The sequence below is a fragment of the Lepidochelys kempii genome, chromosome 1 (genome assembly GCF_965140285.1).
Source record: "Lepidochelys kempii isolate rLepKem1 chromosome 1, rLepKem1.hap1, whole genome shotgun sequence".
Classification (NCBI taxonomy): Eukaryota; Metazoa; Chordata; order Testudines; family Cheloniidae; genus Lepidochelys; species Lepidochelys kempii.
This window is the reverse complement of record NC_136380.1, coordinates 180,075,680-180,099,078: the sequence shown is the minus strand read 5'-3', so window position 1 is coordinate 180,099,078 and position 23,399 is coordinate 180,075,680. Positions and strand designations below refer to the sequence as shown.

Here is a 23,399-nt window from a genome sequence, read left to right as displayed (position 1 = left end):
AGGCCAAAAGTAAAGTCATTATAAAGAAGGAAAGGAAAATCGGAATTGTATTAAATCCAAATTTTTAATAGCTCCAAAATATTAACAGAAGTAAGGAGATATGACCTCTTAATGGTTTTTAATCTGACACTGTCCTTTACCTAATTATGTAGGCAGTTGAACTTCTAAATCTTAACTTCCTCCTGTGCTGATGCTCACATCCTGTTAATATGTAACTTTAGGATCATGACGATATTTCTGACATTTTGTTTACCTTTGCAGGGAAACAAACTGAAGTTTGTCTTAATGATAGAATAATTGTCTAGGACTCTTTTGGGCTTCTCAGACCTTCCTTGTTTTAATATTAAAAACAAATTATACTCTTAAATGAACCACCAAGATCTCCATGTGTCTACCCTGAGGGCTGGTCTCCACTACCAGGGAGATTGATGCTGCTGCAATCAATGCAGCAGGGATCGATTTAGTGAGTCTGGTGAAGACCCACTAAATCGATCGCAGAGCACTCTTTGGTCAACCCTGGTATTTCAGCACTCCGAGAAGAGTAAAGGAAGTCGACCAGAGAGCGTCTTCCGTTGACACAGAGCAGTGGAGACACCAGGGTAAGTCGACCTAAGCTACATCGACTCCAGCTATGTTACTAATGTACCTGAAGTAGCATAACTTAGCTTGACTTACTCCCATAGTGAGGGCAAACCCTGAGTAACCACACTGATATAATGCCCTTCACAACCTCAGAGGTGATGGAAGAAATGTCATTGTCTGTGCCGGTGGTAGTGTGGGGGAAGAACTCTTGGACCGTTTTAAGAAAGCACATCCCTTTCCTTATTGGCTTCAGGAGAAGAGGAGGAGTGGGATTCTGCAACTCATTGGTTGTACAGAAGAGTGGAACATAAGGCTATTGACTTCCTGGCACCCAGTGGGATAGCTCGTAAGCCTTTCGCCCTGCCCATAGACACTATCCTGCACTGGGAAATAAAGCTCCCTACCAATCCCTTTGAATAGGACTGTATTTTAGGATCTTGTTGTGGGCTCATGCTGGTTGCCTTTTGGGGCTAGCAAGAAATTTCCTCTCACTGTCTGGTTGGCCAGGTTTCCAGTAAGTAAGTTAGATTATAAAATTAATTTTGTCATAGTTTAGTAGATCTCCAGTTCAGGTACTCATAAAATGAGGGGTTCAATTTCCTGAAAAATTGAAATTGTAATTGGAAGCGGATTAGGAGAGAGGATCCTAAAGAAGGTAGGGAATGCCTGGTGCAGTGAGGAGACAGCCCCCTTTATATTTTTGTGTGAGGTGAGCGTGATGGGGTCCTAGAAATAGTGCTAGGAACAGATAAATAGGAAGGGGAGCTGACAACAGCCATCCACCAGTTTGAATGAATTACAATAGGAAGGTTAACCTGTGCTGGACAAATTATTGATGAATAGTTCCAGCTATCTGTCTTAATAAAGTTGCAGTCTAGTTAAATCACATTCCTGGTCTTTTTCTTCATGCAATGTCTAGGGCAGTTTTTGTTTGTTCCCCTCATTCATCGTGTCCCACCTAAAACTTTAGGCCTCAGTCCTGCAGTCATTTCCACATATGCCTCACTTTACGTGGGAGAGTCTTCCCATTGACTTCAAGCCTGACTACTTGTGGGATAGAGGCGTGTGAATGGTAAGCTCTTCTGGGTAAAGGATCCAGTTTCCCTAAGTATTCAGTGGAACACCAAGCACGTTTTTGGGTACTATAAAGTAATTAATAAAATTGTTATAATGTCATTTGCTTTGATCTTGGTTTAAAAACTGCTTTTTCTATTACGTTAGACACAAATCAACACACTTATCCACACAACCAGCATATACAATAATCCCAAATACACATTGCCCCTGATCGCAGCACACAGCCCTCATTCACCACTCACACAACACTCCGGTGCATAACAAATCAGCATAACTAGCACACACAATAATGTCCAAAATACACAGCCACTCACAGGAGCTCAGACTCCTCATTTTCCATCAGCACGGATTTCCTAGCACCGCCCCATCTGCATCCACACAACACAACCAGTATACATAGTACTGAAAGAAGCATAGTTGACGTTTACTGTGCAACTATGAGTACACAGGGCTAGGACATCCAAGAGAAAATTTTGTAGCTCAGAAAGTGTCTGTATGTTCTGTTTGTTTTTTCTCCAAAATGATGTACATGACAAAGTTATAAACTGTGGAGTAAAAGGGCCTCATATGCCACAAGCAGCCTGTAAGCAGGTGAAAACCCCAGCCCACTCCAAATAAAACTATCCTCTCAAAGTCAAAATAAAGTCAGCTCTTCTGGAATCTATCTTTTTTGTTTTGTTTTTTTTTAAACCACAAGGGTACTTCCAAAATAACAACAACCCCAGGCTGCCTTATGTTTGGCTGCTCCTTTTGATTCCTTTACTCCAGTTCATGGGTTCTCCTCTGCTTTGAAGCACTTTGGCTTCCTTCCTTCAAGACTTGTCTGTTTTTTGCCAAACTTTAATTATTGCTACTTGAGGGCTGCTCCACTGGGTCAAAAAAACCCAGTATCATTTTTACTAGGATCCTCCCCTGCTAACAGGATGTAGTTTTCAGTAAAATCAGCCTATAACATAGTCCAATATTAATGTTTAAAATTTATATTCTGGGAATGCCTAGTGGCCAACCAAATCAAGGTCCTTTTTTGCTAAGTGCAGTACAAACCCATATTATGGTAGCAAAGCTTCACAGTAAAGGTAACTTTCTTGAGACTCAGTGATTTATTCAAAGGTTGGCTTGGTATGGTGATCCTTTAATTTGGGATTTTCTCCTGGGTTGGTACGTTCTTGTCATGAAGGTATTGACAGTGAATCAGGTCAATTGTCTTTGTAGCTGAAATGGCCAATGGTGTTTGTTGTTTTTCCCTACCACTGTGGTGAAAATGACCAATGAAACCTTGTGAAGGGGCCATTTAGGCATGCTGATGGCAAATGTAAAGTTGATGCCTGGAATGTCTAAACATTATCCAAAACAGCTAAAGCCATCCTACAAGCAGTTGAAAAGCCTGAACTTTGAGATCTGTGCTTTTTCAGAAGTGGGCTGGCTAGGAAATGGTGACAAGAAAATTGAAAAACACAGGATTAATGCTTTTAATTCTCATAGTCGCCTTCAGTTGCTTCATAGCCACATTTTACTTTTGGGAAGTTCTGTGGCCTGTATTATACAGGATGTCAGACTAGATGATCACCATGTCCTTAGGATCTATGAACGTATGAAGTAGCAAGACAAGATCAGAAATGAAGATATTCAAAACTGAACCCAGCCAGTGCCTCAGTTAGCACTGGTTCGGTGTGGGTGGCTTTCTTGGCATGGAAGTATTATGAGATTGAAAGAATTCTGAAGTGATTATACCAGGAATGCTACTACAGAGCTGGCAATTTTGGGTGCCAGAAGCTTCAGTGGTGCAATAATGTTTCCAGTGATGGCCATAAACTGAGTATACACCTAGATTACTTTAATCATTTTGCTCAAGCACAATTGAGGGGGCCTCCAATCTGCAAAGAGGCAAAATCCCTTTGGGATTTGACCTGATGATGATGATGATTCTCATAGAAAATTAAAGCACGTATCTTCTGGTAGCCATGTTGACGGTCCTGGGGTTTTCTTTGTTTTTGTTTTGTTTTTCCTTCATGAAATGTGATAATTTCAAAGAGTTAGAATGTTTTAATTGCTTCTGGGAAATATTTTTTTATTGTTGTATTAGAGAGAATACACAGAGTGTTAGTGTCTCTTCAGCCTGTTTTCTGTCAATTTTGCACTCATGTCGCCTAGGTATACTACTAAAAATATTGAAAGTTCCCAAATTAAACCTTTCAATACTCTCTCTAAAATTTAGTTTGATTAAGGATGCATAGACTATTGCGAGCCAAAATGCAGCCAGATTTTGCTCACTAATGAGACTGATATGTATCCTCAAAATTAGTGTGATGTAGACAATGAATAGGGAGCAACAAAACTGTACAAAAAATAATCCACTGATTCATATAATTTTGCTTTCCCTCTACTATTTTCCACATTACAATCACTTTTAGCATATTGTGCCATCTGAATTTCTCCAACACTGAATGGTTGGGCTTCTGGTCTCCTCAGTGCAACTGCCAGGCAGCAGGATCAGTCTGGATTTGGAGACTTGAGGGTTTTTTTAAACTGGAACGGACAATGTTTTGCTTTAGGGAAAAGACAGATATAGCAGAGGCAACTTGAGACTCCCTGTGGTTACTTCTTAGTTTTTTCAGCCAGAAGTATATAGTAAGCGATTTGCTTTTGACATCTTCAGATGGTGTGGTAGCTCAAACAGAAATATAATTAGGTCATGGTGTCTTAGCAACATAACATGCTTTAGGGTTACCTTTTAAATTAGGAAAGTGTGATTGGATGTTACAGACCTTCTCTGGTCCATGCTGCCTACCTCTCTCCTTGCCCTTCCCTGCCAAGAAAAGCCACTGAAGCTCAGGTACCAACAAGTCTCAGTCCTCCAGCAGCTAGAAGTGCTGGGAGGAGGCAGTAGCCTATCCGGCAAGATAAGAAGGTATGCCTGCTTCTACTACAGGCAACTGTGGGTGAAACTGGCACAGGAGACGAGGAGCTTGAGGGTCCTAACCCAGAGCTCCAGGCCCAGGTCAGGGCCTAACTGTCAGTCTGTATCATCAGTTAAGCAGTGGGAAACTGATTATTTTGCTTTGAAGTTTATAGTCTGAGGCAGCCAAATTTTGAGTTTAGCAGTTAAATGAAGTTAAAGGACTAGCTAAAAGCTCACTGCATAAAACACCTTTTGCAGCCAACTTTTGATAGGCAGACCTTTCAAATATCCCTTCAACCAGCTTTAGAAGCCATGACCGACAGAGGATCCTTTTACATTCTATACACTTTTTAAATTGAGATTTTCCTACTGGACTTCAATGTCCTTTAACAGGAGTCGTATTTTAATTACAGAGGTTGTAGGCAGAACACCTCTTTTTTGCTGATCTTCTCACTTCTCCGATGATAAACTCCAACACCAACTGAAAAAAAAAATCTTTCTGATATAAAGATCTAATCTTCCTGGCTTATACTTAAAGAAGATGACTTCTGTTTTCAGGGAACTTATTGAAAGTTTTGCATGCAACCAAAGGGGAAGGGATAGCCGTTAGAGTTCAATATTGTTTTCTTTTACCCAGAGTAGCTGCTTCTTTCTTTTCCTGTGAATACTCAAAAAATATGAGAACATTTTGTTGCCAGTATATCAATTGTTAGAAATTGCAGTGATGCACCTCCTAGTTCTGTCTCATACTTTGAAAGGTCTAGTTGCTGTCTTTTTAAAAAAAAAAAAAATTCTAGGAGATGGAGAAGGATTGGACCTATTTCCAATTTAATGGCTAACCCATCATGTCATTAAGCACATCTTAAAAATGGAGTCCAATAACTTGTTTTCCTTGCTTGGCATTAATAGATGTATGTATCCAATTGTGTTACAATCCAATTTCATGTTGTCTCTAGTTATCTAAAATGTCTGCTGGGTGACAAGAATCTAGCAACCTCCCTGAGGTGGGCTTTGCGCTGATTTTCATGTGAGCAGTGTCCCTTTAAAGTACTTAAGGAGTCAATCAGAGGGTATGTCTACACTACGGAATTAGGTCGAATTTATAGAAGTCATTTTTTTAGAAATCGGTTTTATATATTCGAGTGTGTGTGTCCCCACAGAAAATGCTCTAAGTGCATTAACTCGGCGGAGAGCTTCCACAGTACCGAGGGAAGCATCGACTTCCGGAGTGTTGCACTGTGGGTAGCTATCCCACAGTTCCCGCAGTCTCCGTTGTCCATTGGAATTCTGGGTTGAGATCCCAATGCCTGATGGGGCTAAAACATTGTCGTGGGTGGTTCTGGGTACAAATAATCAGGCCCCCATTCCCTCCCTCCCTCCATGAAAGCAAGGGCAGACAATTGTTTCGTGCCTTTTTTCCTGAGTTACCTGTGCAGACGCCATACCACGGCAAGCATGGAGCCCGCTCAGGTAACCGTCACCGTATGTCTCCTGGGTGCTGGCAGACGCGGTACTTCTTTGCTACACAGTAGCAGCAACCCATTGCCTTCTAGCAGCAGACGGTGCAATACGACTGGTAGCCGTCATCGTCATGTCCGAGGTGCTCCTGGCGAGCGCCTGGGCAGACATGGGCGCAGGGACTAAATTTGGAGTGACTTGACCAGGTCATTCTCTTTAATCCTGCAGTCAGTCCTATTGAACCGTCTTATGGTGAGCAGGCAGGCGATACGGATTGCTAGCAGTCCTATTGCATCATCTTCCGCCGGGCAGCCATGAGATGTGGATGGCATGCAGTCCTTCTGCACCATCTGCTGCCAGCCAAAGATATAAAAGATAGATGGAGTGGATCAAAACAAGAAATAGACCAGATTTGTTTTGTACTCATTTGCAACCCAGCCCCCCGTCTAGGGGACTCATTCCTCTAGGTCACACTGCAGTCACTCACAGAGAAGGTGCAGCGAGGTAAATCTAGCCATGTATCAATCAGAGGCCAGACTAACCTCCTTGTTCCAATAAGAACAATAACTTAGGTGCACCATTTCTTATTGGAACCCTCCGTGAAGTCCTGCCTGAAATACTCCTTGATGTAAAGCCACCCCCTTTGTTGATTTTAGCTCCCTGAAGCCAACCCTGTAAGCCATGTCTTCAGTCGCCCCTCCCTCCGTCAGAGCAATGCAGACGATCGTTACGCGCCTTTTTTCTGTGTGGACGCCATACCAAGGCAAGCATGGAGGCGGCTCAGCTCACTTTGGCAATTAGGAGCACATTAAACACCACACGCATTATCCAGCAGTATATGCAGCACCAGAACCTGGCAGAGCGATACCGGGCAAGGAGGCGACGTCAGCGTGGTCACGTGAGTGATCAGGACATGGACACAGATTTCTCTGAAAGCATGGGCCCTGCCAATGCATGCATCATGGTGCTAATGGGGCAGGTTCATGCTGCGGAACGCCGATTCTGGGCTCAAGGAAACAAGCACAGACTGGTGGGACCGCATAGTGTTGCAGGTCTGGGACGATTCCCAGTGGCTGCGAAACTTTCGCATGCGTAGGGGCACTTTCATGGAACTTTGTGACTTGCTTTCCCCTGCCCTGAGGCACATGAATACCAAGATGAGAGCAGCCCTCACAGTTGAGAAGCGAGTGGCGATAGCCCTGTGGAAGCTTCCAACGCCAGACAGATACCGGTCAGTTGGGAATCAATTTGGAGTGGGCAAATCTACTATTGGGGCTGCTGTGATGCAAGTAGCCCACGCTATCAAAGATCTGCTGATATCAAGGGTAGTGACCCTGGGAAATGTGCAGGTCATAGTGGATGGCTTTGCTGCAATGGGATTCCCTAACTGTGGTGGGGCCATAGACGGAACCCATATCCCTATCTTGGCACCGAAGCACCAAGCTGGCGACTACATAAACTGCAAGGGGTACTTTTCAATAGTGCTGCAAGCACTGGTGGATCACAAGGGACATTTCACCAGCATCAACGTGGGATGGCCGGGAAAGGTACATGACGCTCGCATCTTCAGGAACTCTGGTCTGTTTCAAAAGCTGCAGGAAGGGACTTTATTCCCAGACCAGAAAATAACTGTTGGGGACGTTGAAATGCCTGTATGTATCCATGGGGACCCAGCCTACCCCTTAATGCCATGGCTTATGAAGCCGTACACAGACAGCCTGGACAGTAGTCAGGAGCTGTTCAACTATAGGCTGAGCAAGTGCAGAATGGTGGTAGAATGTGCATTTGGATATTTAAAGGCGCACTGGTGCAGTTAACTGACTCGCTTAGACCTCAGCGAAACCAGTATTCCCACTGTTATTACTGCTTGCTGTGTGCTCCACAATATGTGTGAGAGTAAGGGGGAGACGTTTACGGCAGGGTGGGAGGTTGAGGCAAATCGCCTGGCTGCTGGTTGCGCACAGCCAGACATCAGGGCGGTTAGAAGAGCACAGGAGGGCGCGGTACGCATCAGAGAAGCTTTGAAAACCAATTTCATGACTGGCCAGGCTATGGTGTGGAAGTTCTTTGTTTCTCCTTGATGAAACCCCCCGCCCCTTGGTTCACTCTGCTTCCCTGCAAGCTTACGACCCTCCCCTCCTCCCTTTAATCATTGCTTGCAGAGGCAATAAAGTCATTGTTGCTTCACGTTCATGAATTCTTTATTCATTCATCACACAAATAGGGGGACGACTACCAAGGTAGCCCAGGAGGGGTGGTGGAGGAGGGAAGGAAAATGCCACACAGCATTTTAAAAGTTTACAACTTTAAAATTTATTGAATGCCAGCCTTCTTTTTTTGGGGCAATCCTCTGTGGCGGAGTGGCTGGTTGGCTGGTGGCCCCCCCACTGCGTTCTTGGGCGTCTGGGTGTGGAGGCTATGGAACTTGGGGAGGAGGGCAGTTGGTTACACAGGGGCTGTAGTGGCAGTCTGTGCTCCAGCTGCCTTTGCTGCAGCTCAACCATACACTGGAGCATACTGGTTTGGTCCTCCAGCAGCCTCAGCATTGAATCCTGCCTCCTCTCATCACACTGCTGCCACATTTGAGATTCAGCCCTCTCTTCAGCCCGCCACCTCTCCTCCCGGTCATTTTGTGCTTTCCTGCACTCTGACATTATTTGTCTCCACGCATTCGTCTGTGCTCTGTCAGTGTGGGAGGACTGCATGAGCTCAGAGAACATTTCATCACGAGTGCGTTTTTTTTCTTTCTAATCTTCACTAGCCTCTGGGAAGGAGAAGATCCTGTGATCATTGAAACACATCCAGCTGGTGGAGAAAAAAAAAGGGACAGCGGTATTTAAAAAGACACATTTTATAAAACAGTGGCTACACTCTTTCAGGGTAAACCTTGCTGTTAACATTACATACATAGCACATGTGCTTTTGTTACAAGGTCGCATTTTGCCTCCCCGCACTGCGTGGCTACCCCCTCAACCCTCCCCCCTCCCCGTGGCTAACAGCAGGGAACATTTCTGTTCAGCCGCAGGCAAACAGCTCAGCAGGAACGGGCTCCTCTGAATGTCCCCTGAAGAAAATCACCCTATTTCAACCAGGAGACCATGAATGATATCTCACTCTCCTGAGGATAACACAGAGAGATAAAGAACGGATGTTGTTTGAACGCCAGCAAACATACACTGCAATGCTTTGTTGTACAATGATTCCCGAGTACGTGTTTCTGGGCTGGAGTGGTAAAGTGTCCTACCATGAAGGACGCAATAAGGCTGCCCTCCCCAGAAATCTTTTGCAAAGGCTTTGGGAGTACATCCAGGAAAGCCGTGAATGCCAGGGCAAATTAATCCTTTTGCATGCTTGCTTTTAAACCATGTATAGTATTTTAAAAGGTACACTCACCGGAGGTCCCTTCTCCACCTGCCGGGTCCAGGAAGCAGCCTTGGGTGGGTTCGGGGGGTACTGGCTCCAGGTCCAGGGTGAGAAACAGTGCCTGGCTGTCAGGAAAACCGGTTTCTCTGCTTGCTTGCTGTGAGCTATCTACTGCCGCCGCCGCCGCTTCCTCCTCATCATCTTCGTCCCCAAAACCTGCTTCCGTGTTGCCTCCATCTCCATTGAAGGAGTCAAACAACACGGCTGGGGTAGTGGTGGCTGAACCCCCTAAAATGGCATGCAGCTCATCATAGAAGCGGCATGTTTGGGGCTCTGACCCGGAGCGGCCGTTTGCCCCTCTGGTTTTCTGCTAGGCTTGCCTCAGCTCCTTAAGTTTCACGTGGCACTGCTTCGGATCCCTGTTATGGCCTCTGTCCTTCATGCCCTGGGAGATTTTGACAAAGGTTTTGGCATTTCGAAAACTGGAACTGAGTTCTGGTAGCACGGATTCCTCTCCCCATACAGCGATCAGATCCCGTACCTCCCGTTCGGTCCGTGCTGGAGCTCTTTTGCGATTCTGGGACTCCATCATGGTCACCTCTGCTGATGAGCTCTGCATGGTCACCTGCAGCTTGCCACGCTGCCCAAACAGGAAATGAGATTCAAAAGTTCCCAGTTCTTTTCCTGTCTACCTGGCCAGTGCATCTGAGTTTAGCGCTGTCCAGAGCGGTCACAATGGAGCACTCTGGGATAGCTCCCGGAGGCCAATACCGTCGAATTGTGTCCACAGTACCCCAAATTCGAGCCGGCAAGGCCGATTTAAGCGCTAATCCACTTGTCAGTGGTGGAGTAAGGAAATCGATTTTAAGAGCCCTTTGAGTCGAAATAAAGGGCTTCATCGTGTGGACGGGTGCAGGTTTACATCGATTTAACGCTGCTAAATTCAACCTAAAGTCCTAGTGTAGACCAGGGCATAGAAGTAGCAGCAGGACTATGATAAAAAGATATATATTGGTAGTCACCTATCAAAACTAGGTGGCAACTGCAGCAGTAAATGAAATTTTTCAGATGCTAAACAAGGAAGGATTGGTGGTCAATTATGTGGAAAAATACTCTTGTCTCTGTGTCTCAGGTGGTACAAGTTAAAAAACTCTTGCAGGAGAGAGTTTCAGAAATGCAATTTCCGCACACTCTTTGGCTGTTCTTCCAGGCTGTTGTACTCATGCCGAGAAGCAGTTCCAAGGGCGAAGCTGCTGTTCTTACTGATCTGACATTTTTGGAAAAATCTGAAGACTTATGTGTAGTTATTCTTCCTTCATTCTTTGTCTACTGTGGTGGATGGGAGACTATAACATTTTGAAAGGAGATTTTGGGATAGTTGCTGTTCAAAACAGACACGATTCCAAGTGGGCACTTCCCCTGTTCTTTGTGTTACACTTTGGTGGTGGCAGCTTTTAACCTAAGCTGATAAGAATAAGCTTAGGGTTTTTTTCATGCAGGTTCCCACATCTGTAGGCAAATTGAAAGAGTTGGACTTGAAGGGTTGAATTGTCACTTGGATCTCTGGGTCGATAAAATTTGGGTCCGCTAAGGAAGCATGGATAGCCGACACTTGTGCTTCGGTGTCCCTCCACGCAGTGACCTTCTTCCCGCCCACACTCCATTTCCCTCTGCTCTGAGGGTATCTGGGCCTGAGGACCTCTGGTGTGATTCCGGTGCAAAGAACTGTAATCTGTTGGGGTTCTTGGGGCAGTTGGCCTTTAGGTTAAAAGCTGCCACCACCACAGTGTTACACAAAGAACAGGGGAAGTGCCCACTTGGAAACGTCTCCCCCCCCAAAATATCCCCCCAACCACTACACCCCCTTTCCTGGGGAAGACTTGATAAAAATCCTCACCAATTTGCATAGGTGAACACAGACCCAAGCCCTTGGATCTTAAGAACAATGAAAAAGCAATCAGGTTCTTAAAAGAAGAATTATAATTGAAGAAAAAGTAAAAGAATCACCTCTGTTAACTCAGGATGGTAAATACCTTACAGGGTAATCCGATTCAAAACATTAGAGAATCCCTCTAAGCAAAACCTTAAGTTAGAAAAAGACACAAAAACAGGAATATACATTCCATTCAGCACAACTTATTTTGTCAGCCATTTAAACAAAACAGAATCTAACGCATATCTAACTAGATTGCTTACTAACTCTTTACAGGAGTTCTGAGCTGCGTTCCTACTCGGGTCCCGGCAAAAGGAACACACAGACAGAGAGGACCCTTTGTTTCGTGCCCCCCCCTCCAGCTTTGAAAGTATCTTGTCTCCTCATTGGTGATTTTGGTCAGGTGCAAGCGAGGTTATCTTAGGTTCTTAACCCTTTACAGGTGAAAGGGTTTTTCCTCTGGCCAGGAGGGATTTAAAGGTGTTTACCCTTCCCTTTATATTTATGACAGCAGTAGATAACTGATCCCAGTTTCCATTTTTCTCCATGTTTTGCTTTTCCTTCAATTCTCCTATGACAGATATGACACATTGCAATGTATCCCTTAAGTTTTTATAATGAGTGATTAGCACTTTAAATCTGCTTGTTTCTGAAGAAAATCTAGCTGTTGGAGGAGACATATTGACTTTCAAGTTGTGGACTCCTATTCCAACAGTGGGTTTCAGTAATATAGCTGACATTCAGAGGTGGGCCATAATCTGAACGAATCACTCAAACCCCACAAAAGAATTTAGGGGGTTCTGATAAAATTGAAACTTGGACCTGAACCACCTGAACCAAATCACTTTGGTTTTCCAAGTCCAGTTCCGCTGACAATAGTATGCTGAAGAAGGTGGGTGTATTGGGGGTTGATTCTATTGAAAACCAGCAGAGAACAAAATGTGATAATTAGCTTTTCAGACTTTGAATATGCCTGCATTGCAGTCCGAGGTATGATTGCAGCTTGTGTCGCTCCACCTAATAATAGCAGTAAAGACATGGCAGCGTAGATGCCAGGGCATGATAGGAACATGAGTGTGTGCCCAGAGTTCCAGGTGGGCCTATGCAGCTTGCACTGGAGTCTTCTAGAGTAAACCAAGGTTGGGTATGCCTCCATGAGTTGCAATCACACCTCTGATTGTAAAGTAGACATGCCCTTTGAGAGTCTAAAAACAGACCTCCCAAGCACACAGTGTCAGTTGGGAAATCTCCCTTGAACCTAAATATGTCCAATTACAGTATGCATTTGAAACAATCCCATGAGATGTTATCGGGGAGGTATGCAATTTACCTTTGTTAGGCCCATTGTGGGCAGGGGGTGGGGAGGTAAAGGGAAAAGTAAAGGTCACACTCTTCCACACCAGCTGTGTCTGTCTCCATATAAGCAGAGGAAACTCAGATGGGATTAGAGTAGGATTCAAATTGTGTAGTGCATTACTTGGTGTAGTTCCATTGATTTTTATTGAGAGTCGTTGCATAGCAATTTAATGCTCGGTGTAAGGGTGGCAGATTTTTTTTCCCTGGGTGAATGAATGTCCTAGCTTTCCTAAATACAATTATAGCCATGTGGTTAAGTAAGTAAACAGGGTAGTTCCTGGCTTGTTTTAATCTATTCATGGTTCTTTTCTTTTCATTTTTTGTTTTGCTTTATAAAATAAATGCAAATATATTATTAAGAATTCTTGATTACATCTTACTTCTGCAAAACCTCCGTGGTTTTCCCAGGCATTTTGTGTGGTCAGATACTGGGTGAATGGTAGGAGAGTCTTAGTTTGAGGGTGTTTGCTTTTATTTTGGTACAGTGGTCCAATCTACATACTGTGTAAATTTATATTTATATTTTGTATACCTGCCAGACCTCTGGATTTTTAAATAAAACAAAATAAATATTGAAGGTGATATTATCTGATACATAGTACCTAAAAGAGAATTTATCCTTTCCTAACAAATCCATGTGATCCTATCAAAGCAGGCAGTGTATACAGTACAAACCAGTGTTTATACCAAAATCTTAACGAGAGCTGGGTGAATTTTTTTGTGTCAAACTGTTTTTACCAAAAAATGCAGATTTTTGTCAACTGAAACATTTTGCGAATTTGTGCCAAATAGTTTTCATCAAAAAAGGAAAAGAAAAATTCTGAACAAAAATTTTCAGAACAAAATATTTTGACTTTTTTCCACTTGAAATTAATTTTCATTTTGAAATGTACTTACATTTTATTCAGAAAGGCTCACAGATGAAACAAACGGTTAAGCTTAAAAGGAAATGATTTTACTTTTTCATGGAAAAATTTGAAAATTTTCAACATGACTAGCAAAAAATCAATTAGTCATATAACTCTAATCCCATGCTCAAAGTGAAGAGGAAGAGTATATTACAGAGCTACAACACTGAGTATCTTTGAGAGCTTCAGGATGGTCACTTGGGTGAGGTCTGATGGACACAACATTGAGAGATCTGGTCTTCCGAAAAAAGACCAAGCTTTTTACTTATCCTTACCTCTCTGGGCTAGCCAACAATGATGATAGCATGGGACTGCTCTACAATTTCTTCAGTATGATGATCTTCTGTTCTCATCTGTCCAAATTCCTCTTTTTGCTGTATAAAGAACACAAGACACCATAAATAGCAGCAGTTCAGATCTGATTTTCTCAATGAAAAATAATACTTCATTCAGAGTAAACACATTTCACTTTAAATGCTCGGTTTATGAAATGGGAAGAATTTTTTTACAGGCACCTTCCTAAAGTCCCAAAGTCAGTTACATCAGGAGCTTTTTACAGGATTTGGGTGGATTCTCTCATGGATCTTTAGCTGAAGGAAATGTTTTCTTTATGCATCTTAATTGAAGTTTCAGAATTTTTCTGGGAAGGTTTAGATATGGTCTTTATTTAGAGCTGTTTCATGCATCAAAGAGCCATTTTTGGAGACATAAGGAGCATGGTGATATAGTTGTGTGTGCTGTGGGGGTTTTTTTGGTGGGTGAGCGGGGTTTTGGGTCTGGACTTGGAACTGGATAACATTTTGTTTTGATATCAAGACTTTTCAGATTGGCTTACACTTAGGAAGGAAAAAAATCTATTTTATATTATTTCATATTTGTATATTGCATCAATAGATTTGATGGTGCATTAAGGAGAGAATAAAGGCAATATTTGCCCTAAGGAGCTTAACAGTATTTATCTAACTTTGTGATCCTCCTTTTGATTCTTCACATCTGTTTTCCCCAAGGTCTGAATTCTTGTAAAAAATAGCTGTGGTACAATTTAATAAACTGGAAACATGATTTTTCATAATATGGTTCATTTAACTAGCCGTGTGAAAGTGAATCAGTATGGCTCACTCTAATAGGAGGCAACCAACCTGTTGACTTCTGATATAGGACTTCAGTGATACTAGACTAGGGAACGCAAGTCGGTTACAGCCTCTAACCCAGTACGGTCTGATTTGGAAAAAAATGTAGCTCAGCTGTGCATTTAGCATCAGATACGATGTGCGACTAATAGGTGCTGTGCTTCTATATTTACCAAATATCCCTTGTGGGGTAGATTTTTTTTTACATGAAAATTACAGGATTGGTGCCCACTGTAAGATTTATGTTGATAATTGAAGCTGCTTCTACTCAATAAAACATAAATGGAGCTTAAAAACAAGGGTAAAGGAAAAGAAAGATTAAAAAAAATAGTATGTAGATACACAGAAAGATTATAACTTTGTTGTCAAGGCCGTTTTATCTCCTCAGGCAGTTGTCACTAAATTTGCTGTTAACGCTCACTATGTGTCAGTCAGCTATTCCTACAACTTTTGTCCCCTTGTGCTTCAAGGAACTTTCCAGAAAAAGGTTACTTTATAAAGCATCAGCATAGAAATCTGTTAATGGTTGGTTCTGTCATTTTAACTTCTCTATTATTACCCATCAAACAAGTGTAAAGAATACATGAAAATTCTTAAAATTTCCTGAGAACTTGACCTCACGTGAGATTCTCTCCTCCCCCTCTACCCTGATCCCCCACAGGAAATCAGAATGTCTCAATTTTCAAGAAAGTTTTGAGTGAGGTGTTTGCACTGTTGTTGCTTATGGTAAAGGACAGTGCATAAGAAGAGCATGGAATATATTTGGATTGAGAGCTTGCTTTCTTGTATCTTGGGCCTTATCGGTAGTGATAATAAAGAAGGCTTGAGTGTGGTATTATGTGTAATTTTTAAATTAGGTGACTAGTGTAATCCATTAAATATAGAATAGGTAATGTACCTAAAATCTATGCAAGCTTTTGCCTTTTTAAAAATACTTGAAAATATATACATTCAAATAGATGAATTTAGCATTTTTAGATCTTCTAAATGCTTTATAAGTGTTACAGTTACCTTATTTTGATCCCTCATTTCTATTTTTTTTCCTTAAGGGATACAGGAGATATGAGTTCCTTTGCAAACGGACTAAAGTTCGGGGCGAGATTCTTCCCTCCCCCAGCTTTGGCTCCTAGATAAAAGAGCTGGAGTGGAGTAAAGAGTCTCCAGTTTTGGCTGGGGGAAGATTCAGCCCAGGCACTGTGGAAATAGCTATAAGGCTGTCTTCCAAGGATCCCCTATAATTGTGGTGTGGGAAATATGGCAGGGGCAGGGCCAGCAGATGTGTATCAAGGGTGTGGGTGTAGCACTGTAGAGATTCTGTGACCCATATAGTAGCTCCAGGGGCATGTCATAATTTACACAGACCAACACAGCTGTATTTTTTTGAGTCCAGAATTTGGATGGTTCAACAATGAGTGAAGGCCAGCTTAACCCCAGGTCTGTGAGTTCTGTGCTCTGCCTCGGAGGATATGTCTACACTGCAGTTAGACACCTGTGGCTGGCGTGTGCCAGCTGACTTGGGCTCACAGGCTTCTGGCTGTGGGCTGTTTAATTATGGTATAGATGCTCGGGTTGGAGCCCAGGCTCTGGGACACCCCCACCTTGCAGGTTCCTAGAGCCTAGGTTCCAGCCCAAGCCTGAACGTCCACACCACAGTTAGACAGCTCTGCAGACCAAGCCCCATGATCCCGAGTCATCTGGCACAGGCCAGCCACATGTGTCTAATTACAGTGTAGACATATCCTCCGAGGACTCCATATGCTTTATGAAAATATGCTTGGGATGTGAATATAATGTAACTGGAATATGCTATATGTAAAAGATCTCTTGTAAGGTATCATTACAAAGCTTATAATCCATTGAGTGTGTTCATCCTGTTTGTATGTATGTATCGTTCTTGTATCTAAAACTAGAAATATGAAGTTAAATCTGAGGTCCTATTGTAATTATACAAAGCGTGGGCCATAAATGGTGGTTTAGAATCTTGATGGCACCCATTGACAAGGACAGTTGGCTGGAGATGGTTTATTTATCTGAAGCCTTCTTGTGGACATGGGGACCAGCCTGTGGGTAATGGAGAATGAGGTCTTACAGTGACATGTGACTGTGTCATCTGATACTGAAATCCGTCTTGAACCTGGTGCTCCTCCATTTAGGAGGAGGGGTGGGAACCCAGAGAGACAAAGGATTCCTGCCTTGGGCCAAAGCTATAAAAGGGGGTGGAACAGAACAAAGGAGGCCAGTCATGAGAAATCCCCTAATTACCACCCGAGCTGGAGCTAACAAGAACTGTACCAGGGAAAGGATTGGGCCCAGACTAAGGAGTCTAGTCTGTGAAAGAAGCTTATTGGAACATCACTGAGGGTGAGATTTACGTGCATTCAGTTTCTTAAATGTATTAGGCTTAGACTTGCATATTTTGTTTTATTTTGCTTGGTAACTTACTTTGTTCTGTCTTGTACTTTATTACCTGAAACCACTTTAATCCTACTTTTTATCCTTAATAAACTCACTTTTGTTTATTAATTAACCCAGAGTAAGTGATTAATACCTGGGAGAGCAAACAGCTGTGCATATCCCTCTATCAGTGTTCTAGAGGGTTGACAGTTTGAGTTTATCCCGTATGAGCTTTATACAGAGTAAAATGAATTTATTTGGGATTTGGATCCCATTGGAAGCTGGAGACAGGAATACCTGCTGAGTGGTTTTCAGTTAAAGCCTGCAGCTTTGGGGGCATGGTTCAGACCTGGGTCTGTGTTGCAGTGGAGTAGCATGTCTGCTCAACAAGACAGGGTTCTGGAGTCCCAAGCTGGCAGGAAAAATGGGCTCAGAGGTAGTTTCAGGAGTCAGGTGACAGTCCCAAAGGGGTCTCTGTGACCGAACCCATCACAATCATACCCTGAGTGTCTTGTTCAAAGTCAACCAGTAATAAAACTGGATAAGAAGTCGGGAGTTTTCTGACTTCCATTCTCCTTTCATTCCTTAAACATTCATCATATTTTTGTGCTTAGCCTTTGTATGTAAAAATTATGTAGAATAAATGTTGTGCTTATTTTTCTTGCTAAGGTTACATAGGTTTGGGAGGCTCTTTGGTTCTGGAACAGAAATGAGTGGCTGCAGAAGTGAGCAAATAAGCTAAAGATCCTTTTATCCAACTGGAATTTTCTGGTATAGTTAGGCTCAACATATTTTTATATTTAATACTTTTAATTAATTTGTTAACTTGTAATGTTAATGCAAATATGTTCCAAATATTTTCTATGAACATATGAACATACTATAGTGCCATTCATCAAAGGACCACAAAGCACATTTGATTGGTGGTTGAGTTGATATGTATTTACTGATCACACAAGTTCATAGAAAACTATCTTGTTGCATTACCTAAAGAGTGCAAATCTATTTTTAATGCAGTCAGCCAAAGCCCCCAGTCTTAGGATTGTGCGCTAACTGTTGGCTAATTAGTGTGAAATTTAATTTACACTAATTAGCCTGAGGTGAGGAGAGTGTGAAATAAACGTTGCATGTAAATTCTGCATTTTACAGTTATTTTTGTGTTTACATTGAAAGCAGCACTCTCTCTGGGATCCTTCTCTTCTCAGTTTTCACACTACTTTCATGGTCTTGTAACTGGTGGTGAATATATCACATATTTCTATCTATTGTGTTTCATAGCCATTCAAAATGCACATTACTACTCTAATAATAGAGAATTTTGACTTTTTACATTTTAATTATCAAGAATTATTAACCCCAGAGGCTAACTTTCACTGTGGTAAAGTTGTATATCAATAAAGAGAGAAATAAAGAAAATTGTGAGGAGGGGAATGCAGTTATGAATCTGGAAACCTTTGTAATCTCACGTCTATACTGTAGAATGGTTCATATATGAATGTTATGTAGGGCTCTCTAATTTATGTTGTCCTGTTCTCCTGTGGTATATACCTGTCTAACAGGTGGTTATGATTGCTCTTGGCCATATGAGAGTGTGCAATGATGTTCTGAATTTTGTCATCCTCTATAAGAGGAGCTTGTTAGTTCACAACTTTCAGTTCTTTTGGGTCAGATGGTGGAATAGTTCCCAGGGTGAGTGATATAGAGAATGAGGGAATAAACACCCCAACACTGTAATGAGTTGCAGTATAGTCCTTACTGACATTACCTTCTCTGTAGTTTTCCTGGCACAGAAAGTTTTTGAGAGGTATTTTCATTCCATGATGATCTAGTTTCTCATGCTCCTAGTGCACTGCCTAGTCAGTGTCCAAAGCAGTTTACAGTACAAGTAAAAGAAAGTATCTTTGAGGTCAGTAGATGTCACACTCTAATGCCCTTGCATAAAACAGAGGAGTCTCCAGCTTGCCACTCAAGCCAGCTTCAAATCTACTCTTCATGCCCAGAGCAACACTACTCTTACCAAGACTCCCCTGGTGTCTGTAAAGGTTTTTCATCTTCATACTGTAAAACAGTAGATCTGAATTAATAACTTAGTTGTTTCATTACATGAATAAGATATCAGAAGACTGTTGTTTGCCCAGTGCCTACTTAATTTGCTCAATTATGGGAAAACACTTTAGTATTGAAATCCATAAAAATTTGAGCTAAATTTGAGTTGTTCATAGCTATCTTTACTATAATACCTGACCACTGTGAATTAACAGTCAAATTGTCATATTACAAAATGCTGGGTTCCATCAGTGACTGTGTATAATCATGAGCTAATAAGAAAACTCTGGTTTCTTTATATTATAGGTTCCCGTCTCCGTCAAGAAGATTTCCCACCTCGGATTGTTGAGCACCCTTCTGATCTAATTGTTTCAAAAGGAGAACCAGCAACTTTGAACTGTAAGGCTGAAGGCAGGCCAACCCCAACTATTGAATGGTATAAAGGGGGTGAAAGAGTTGAAACTGACAAAGATGACCCTCGCTCCCATCGGATGTTGCTGCCCAGCGGATCTTTATTTTTCTTACGCATAGTACATGGACGCAAAAGTAGACCAGATGAAGGAGTCTACGTCTGTGTTGCAAGGAATTACCTTGGTGAAGCTGTGAGTCATAATGCATCGCTGGAGGTAGCAAGTAAGTAAAGTTTTTCACATTTTTATGAATAGTCACTTGTCTGGATGTTGGCTATTACGGTGGAAATTTAAGAGAAAAAAAATCACTTTCTCTGAGACAAAAAATTGACTTAAAATAAAGGTAGGAACTATGTAGTTGAATTTATTTGTACTACATACATATATATAGGAAGGAAACGCAGATGATTTTGGAGATTTGGATTTGTTGGCCAGATGAATCTTTATTTTTCTATGAAGTTCTGGTTTTTTGTTGGCTGTTGAATGTTGCATGCCTGATTCAAAGATTACTGATACTTTTTTCCACTACATGTCATATCAAATGCAGTTTACTATTACTGGTGATAGAGTAAAGGTTTGATGTAGCACAGCACAGATGCAAAGTGTTGTGTATATAAACATAAGGCAAAAAATTACTTAGCATGACTGGGTGCACAACAATCCGAGAAACCGTCCTGCTCAAGTGAGTGCTGGTGCGTGGCCCATCAGCTGCCTCTGGCTAATAGCAGGCATATGGCCAAAGACAGGAGCAGATAGGTTTGTTGTTCATTTACATTTCATCACGTGTCCCTTCAAACATGCCCCTTTTCTGCTCTGAAGAACAGAGTTAAAAGTGGCTATGCATGAAAGAGTCTTGAGACTTAGTGGGGAGGACTATTCCTAAGTCAGAAATTTCAAATTCCGATATTTAGGCAGTGAAAGTCAGATTTAGGAACCTAAATAAGAGTCCTGATATTCACACACACTCTTTCCCCCTCCCCCACCCCGTCCCCGCCCCTGAGATGAGCATCCACAACTCCTATAGAAGTCTATGGAAATTGTTGTTGCTTAACAGCCCTGGAAGTCATGCCCCTTTTTTTGGTCCTAATGCCCATGCTTCGTTTCCACTCCATGTTTTCACAGGAGCAGAAAGTCCTTCTGCTTCCTGATGTACACTCTGCCAGGACTTGAAGGTCGAGTCCCATTTTTGAAACATCTAAGACAGGGGCTGGCAAACTTTTTGGCTTGAGGGCCACATTGGATTTTGAAAATTGTATGGAGGGCCGGTTAGGGGAGGGGCTGTGGCCCGCCCCCCCCCCTCCATCCACGCCCCTCTGCTTTTTGCCCCCTGACAGACCCCGCCCCCAGGACTCCTGCCCCATCCAACCACCCCTTACCGCCCCGGCCGGGATCCCTGACCCTGACTGCCCCCCCCCCCCCCGCTGCACCATCCAACCCCCCCTTTCTGACTGCCCCCGGGACCCCTGCCCCCATTCAACCCCCCTGTTCCACGCCCTCTGACTGCCCCAACCCCTATCCACCCCCCCATCCCCTGACCACCTCCCCCCCCCACCCCTCCGAACTCTCCTGCCCTCTATCCAACTTGCCCTGCTCCGTGCCCCCTTACCACGCAGCACAGAGCACCAGGTCAGGCCAGGCTCTGCAGCTGTACTGCCCCAGGAGCTCACAGCCTCGCCGCGCCACCCGGAGCATTGTGCCGGCAGTGCAGTGAGCTGAGGTTATGGGGGAGGGGGCACAGCAGGGGAGGTGCCCGGGGATAGCCTCCTGGGCCAGGGGCTCAGGGGCCGTGAAGGAGTTTGCTCACCTCTGATATGACATTCTGTTTAAAAGCCATTTTTATATGTTTTTATTGCTGAATTACAATAATTACCATCTGAGTACGGATGAAAGCACAGTGTATGCCTAGCACTCCTACAGCCTTGATTATATAGTATATATTTTGTCATAACATTGAAATGAATTAATCTACCAGATCCACACCTGAAATCCTTTCTTGAGGAAAGATAAGAATTTGGCTCAGTAACTCATCTAAAAGTTCTTGAAACTGGTTTAAAACACACTTGTTGTCTGGTTGTTCAGTGGTTTTTGTAAAGTGTCGAGTAGCTGTAGCATTAAGCGCTTTATTGAAATCAGCAGAGAGTCCTGTGGCACCTTATAGACGAACAGATGTATTGGAGCATAAGCTTTCGTGGGTGAATATCCACTTATTCACCCACAAAAGCTTATGCTCCAATACGTCTGTTCGTCTATAAGGTGCCACAGGACTCTTTGCCGCTTTTACAGATCCAGACTAACGTGGGTACCCCTCTGATTATTGAAATCAGGTTCTCTTGTCCTCCAGTTTACTATTACTTCCTGTACAATTTAGTTCATAAATGTTGAATGTGTTTTAAAGATTTGTGTGTGTGTTGCAAAGGATATTTGTAATATGTGAAGCATTCAATTAAAATCCACTGTTTATTTGGTCCATAACCTACAATGTAGTATCTTTTAATAATGTCTTAAAATGCACAGGGTGTCAAGGCCACTATATCTTGTGTATGTAAAAGTATATCTATATATTCACCCCCCACAATTTCCCATTTAAAGTCTAGGAGCTAGGGTTAGGCCTACATCGGTGGAGCAATGTTGCTGCTGCCAATTCACTTGGCAGTTTCTAAATGTGTTTGTGACCCCCTGTCTCAATTCCTCTTGCTTAGATTGCAGGGAGAACCTTCATGACAGGGTCTGGACATGTATGTAAAACATGAATGCCACCACAAGGTTTTTCCGGTGTCTTAATTCTTGAGACAGGGATAAGAGATAAGTATCTTCTAATGGAGCTTCACATATTTGCCATAGAACAATAGCCTAGAATTAACTGCTAATCCAGTTCCAATCACACTTATATTGATAGTGAATCTCAGAGTTTTGAAATGTGAGTTGAGATTTGCGGGGGACTAGATTGATTGAGTGTTAAAGTCGACATCAACACTTAAAAGGGAAAAATCGCTAATACGTGTGTTAGCAAATGAGATCTTTAGCATTGGTAACATGGTATTTGAAAGGATTTTAACAAAACAAGCAATGATGTGAAAATGCAAAACCAGTGAAGCATTTTAAATAGCACTGAAAAGGTAAAGAATCAGATATTCTAGGAAACAGGGAAATAATTGAAGGCTACTGGAATAAATTTACATTAAATTTAACATCTGTGAAACATAGATATAACACTATCATTATAAACTACAGTTAGGCTCGTAGTGGTCAAAGAGAAAACTGTTTTGATTCACTTGTCACTGCACCCTCTTTCATACAAACGGTATTATCAGATACAATTGCTACTTTAAAAATCCTTAAATTTTAGTTTTGTCTTTGCATGTTTACACAATAAAATTGCCTTTATTTAGTGTGCATTTAAGAAACACAAAAGAACATTTTAGCATATTCATTTTGTTATGTTTTAATGTTACACAATCAGTTCAACTGAAAGACATTTGTAAAAAAAAAAGAAGTGAGGGGAACAAAAGCTTTTATGTACTGTAACTGGTAGGTATGACTGGAAGCGACTCTTGTCTATTGCAGTAGTTTGCGTTTTATAAAGCACTTCCTTTTTCGTCAGTTCTGATTGTCACAACTTTATTTAGATTTCAGTCCTTTAGTATCCTGTGAATTTGTAGCCTACACATCAGATCAACAAATAGTCTATTTACTTTTCCAATAAACACTAAATAAAAATTTTTAGACCAGTTACTCCTCCTCACCACATGTTTTCAAAACAAATTCACTGCTAATTTTTTGAGATAGGACAAGGAAATACTGTTTTTGTTTTTTACAATAACACAGGGATATTACTTAGTCTTT

At 42.3% G+C, this 23,399-nt stretch overlaps 1 protein-coding gene across 1 annotated transcript in view; it reads left to right on the top strand.

The window, feature by feature from the left end:
• Nucleotides 1–23,399, top strand: part of ROBO1 (roundabout guidance receptor 1) — a 440,486-nt gene that overhangs the window by 47,245 nt on the left and 369,842 nt on the right. Inside the window, exon 2 of the mRNA XM_078847927.1 lies at nt 19,453–19,779. Within this exon, the coding sequence (XP_078704053.1) occupies nt 19,453–19,779 (327 nt within the window). The remainder of the gene's footprint in view (nt 1–19,452; nt 19,780–23,399) is intronic.